Here is a 3328-nt window from a genome sequence, read left to right on the forward strand (position 1 = left end):
GGCTGGGGGGGGTTTCCACCGTCTTGCTGGACACAGAGGTCTCAGTCCAAACAACAGCTGCAGGAATCATGAGTCCTGCAGTGCTCCACTCACATGCGAGCAGGATCCTGTGTGCCTCATACAGAAAAAGTGTAGGGCCAACCAGGGTCGTCCTCTCTCCCAATGGGACCCATCAGTCACTTCTTCCTTTCACCTGGGGCTTCTAGACTAAAAGGAAGAGCCTGAAGGAAGAGGTGGGGCTGCTTCCTTCCTAAGAGTTCCTGGTTTCAAGGAGAGTCTGGCCTATTGGGATTGGGTGGGAGGGTGAGCCGAGGAAGGAGAAGCTGGCATTGCAGATGGCTCTGCAGGCTTGTCCCCTTCCCACCCCGCCAACCCCGTGAGAGGGAGCTGGCAGAGCTTCCAGAAGGTGAGTCTGTGGGGAAATAATGCACCAAGAGAATCCATAGGATGGTCTCAGGTACTAGAAGGTACAATCACACCTCCCCCTCAGAGTGGCTTGGGAGATAATGACTCCAACAAAATCAGGGAAATGAGACGTTGCAGTAAATCTGTGTCTCTGCATGTGAAGAACTGCTCTTCTGTGGTTCCACAGGGTGCCGTACAGACTTGCTGCATGGTGCAGCATGAGAGATCATGCAGGAAACACCTGGATTCCAGGTCTATCTCTGCCACCCGCAAGCTACTCTGGCCCTGGTGAGTCCTTAAGGCTCCACCCCTCATTTGCACAAAGGGATGAGAATTCCTGCCTCTTACCTGTTCCTGGAATCGTTGCAAAGTGCTAGGTGCACCAAAGCATTAGTAATATCTCTACCAGCAAAATTACTCACTTTGTCTTATTGGACTATTGGGGGAGCCACTGGAAGAGACAATCATATAATCAGTACATTAATTATTTGTAGATAAATGGATGCTCCTGGGTTGTTTTAAAAAGCCCTCTAATAGTAGTTTCCTTTAACTCTTAAAGAGACTACATATCCCTCCAGATATTCAGTTGATTCTTTTCATGTTCCCAATAAAGCTTTTAAAAACAATAGCACAAAGGAAAACTTTAGGCCAGAACACAAGCAAAGCATGAGAGTAGCGTTCCTGTGTCCCCTGTTGGAGGGCTGAGCAGCGCCCCCCACCACACCCCCACTCTGCAGGGCTGGTCTCTAGTAGAGCTGCCCATACCCAAAGTGATGTGAAAACAGCATCCTTTCAAAGCCAGCACTGGGAATGGCCAGGTCAGTGGGGATGCAGAAGCAGACCCAGCAGGCTGTGAGGAGCTGACAACAGCTCCCCTTCCCTGTACACCTTCCCCAGCAAGCAAGGCCCACCATTGCCATCCCTGCAGGAACCTCTGAAGCAGGCCATCACAAGGTATGCCAAGGGCAGAGGGCTGTCTGCCTCCAGCACCTTTGTCCCACTCGCCCTGGGTGTGCCTTCCCACCAGGCTCCCAGTGCCTCCTGATAAATCCCTGCAGACTCAACTTCCAAGCGGTGGGCATCTCTTGAGGTCAGTTCCCCAGTCTGATTCTCCAACAGTGTCATTTCAGGTGCCAAAGCACAGGTGTGGGGTCAGCATTCTTTGGAGTCGGGGAAAACAAGCAGTATAGGTGACTGCTTCCTTGGAAATATATTAAAAAATAAAAGTTAAATATTTTCATTCATAAGATTGGTCCCAGCCTCAGGTACAAGTAAAAATGCTGAATCACCTTGCTCCTGTGTATTACCAGGGGAGGCTTAACCACGCCACCTGGCAGAGACGGGGCTGCCATCGGGTCTCACCCCTCTGCCGCTGGTGTGGATGCAGAGTCACAGGATGTATCATTGGCTGCCCTGGCTGGCTCTTGGCAGTCCTGGCTGGCCCGCAGAGGCTGGCACCCTGCCTGCCTCCCTGCATCACTGGGTGACTCAGGCTCCCCAACAGGCCCGTCACTAGTGTGGGGTTGAAGGGGACATCCTGTTGCCTGCTCAGTCTTAGGATGGGTGGTGCATGGCCTGGAGGACCCTTCTCAGTGGGCACCTGCGCAGGGACACTGATGGCTGCAGGAGGGTCGTCTGACTGCCCAGCCATCTCCACACAGGAGCTAGGGCTGGATACATCTGTGTCTTCCCCAGAAAGAGGCTGGGACTTCGAAGAAGCTCTCATTAATTTCTAAAAATGTAACATACTCACAGAACCTCCTGGGCTTGGTAGGGGAAGATGTTAAACTATCTCAATTCTGTTCATAGCTGAACAGAAGACTAGTGACCGGGCATAGATCTTCTGAATAGAAGACTAGGGCACCCAAGACTAGTGACCCGGCAGAGATCATCCAACAAGCCACTCTTGGCTATGCAAAGAGCATTGTAGAAACATTGTAAAATGAAGAATAGAGCACCTTTCCTCTGCCTCAAGACCAGTCACTGTAAAGCTTCCGTGGTTTCCTCCCTGCTGCCAGGAGGCCAGCCGTGCTGATGAGCAAGTTCTGGTCCAGGCTCAGAGCAACATCTTCCAGAGTCCTCCAGGCGGCTCTCCTGGGGTCCTGTGGGTTGAGGAGAAGATGGTGATGCTCAGGCTAAACAGCTGGAAGCTGACCCATCACCCACCACCATGGGGGAGAGCTGGCTTGGGGGCAGTGCCTGCACCCAAGGGGTCCTACCCTACTCCCTGCCCCCCACCCCCACTGATCACAGCAGCTCAGCGTGAATGCATTGGAGGGTCCACAGCCATGGTGGTCTCCTTTTACAAGTGGATAAAAATAGCAAACAACGGCGCAGAGCGTCACTGGGAATCCAACCCGTGGGAAGGCCTGGCGGTGGGGAAGGAGCCCTTCCTGGGTGGCGCTGCAGCCTCATTTGTCTGGAGGTTAGACTGGTAGGAGCTGTCACTGCAGGGAGGGGATGCTGCCCGTACTGGAGAACGTAGCCATCCTGTATCCTCCACTCAGTGGGTGAAGGGGACTGGGTGCCATCAATACACTGGGCTGGGGGCAGAAACACAGGGAGCCTGGTCTTTTTCACAGATTTACAAGATGTTTCAACTCCTGTCACATGTTCCGGCCAACTGCATTGTCCCGTGAGCATATGTCCCTCCTTATTTTCCCTTGATTTGTTTCTACGCAAAAGTAATTCAACATCTATGTGCGACATTTTCTTTGTAAAAACTTACGAAAGTGTGACAAATTCCAAACGGGGTGGCTGTGAGTTTAGTTCATTACAAGCCTCTCGATAACCCAGTGGGGAAGCGCACCTCGGAGACGTACCTCGGCAGGAATGAGACCGGTCGCACCAGCCCCACAGGACTGGCCACCTGACACCAGGCAGCACCTCGCCCCTGAGCTTGCAGCGCCCCCCCCCCCCCCCC

The 3328-nt window shown here is 53.0% G+C and overlaps 1 protein-coding gene across 1 annotated transcript in view; it reads left to right on the forward strand.

The window, feature by feature from the left end:
• Positions 1 to 633: 633 nt before the first annotated feature.
• The window catches only part of C2CD2 (C2 calcium-dependent domain containing 2), a 61987-nt gene continuing 59292 nt past the window's right edge, over positions 634 to 3328 (forward strand). The window contains exon 1 of the mRNA XM_008580437.1: positions 634 to 693. Within this exon, the coding sequence (XP_008578659.1) occupies positions 634 to 693 (60 nt within the window). The remainder of the gene's footprint in view (positions 694 to 3328) is intronic.

The sequence above is a fragment of the Galeopterus variegatus genome, unplaced genomic scaffold (assembly GCF_000696425.1).
Source record: "Galeopterus variegatus unplaced genomic scaffold, G_variegatus-3.0.2 Scaffold2094, whole genome shotgun sequence".
Classification (NCBI taxonomy): domain Eukaryota; kingdom Metazoa; phylum Chordata; class Mammalia; order Dermoptera; family Cynocephalidae; genus Galeopterus; species Galeopterus variegatus.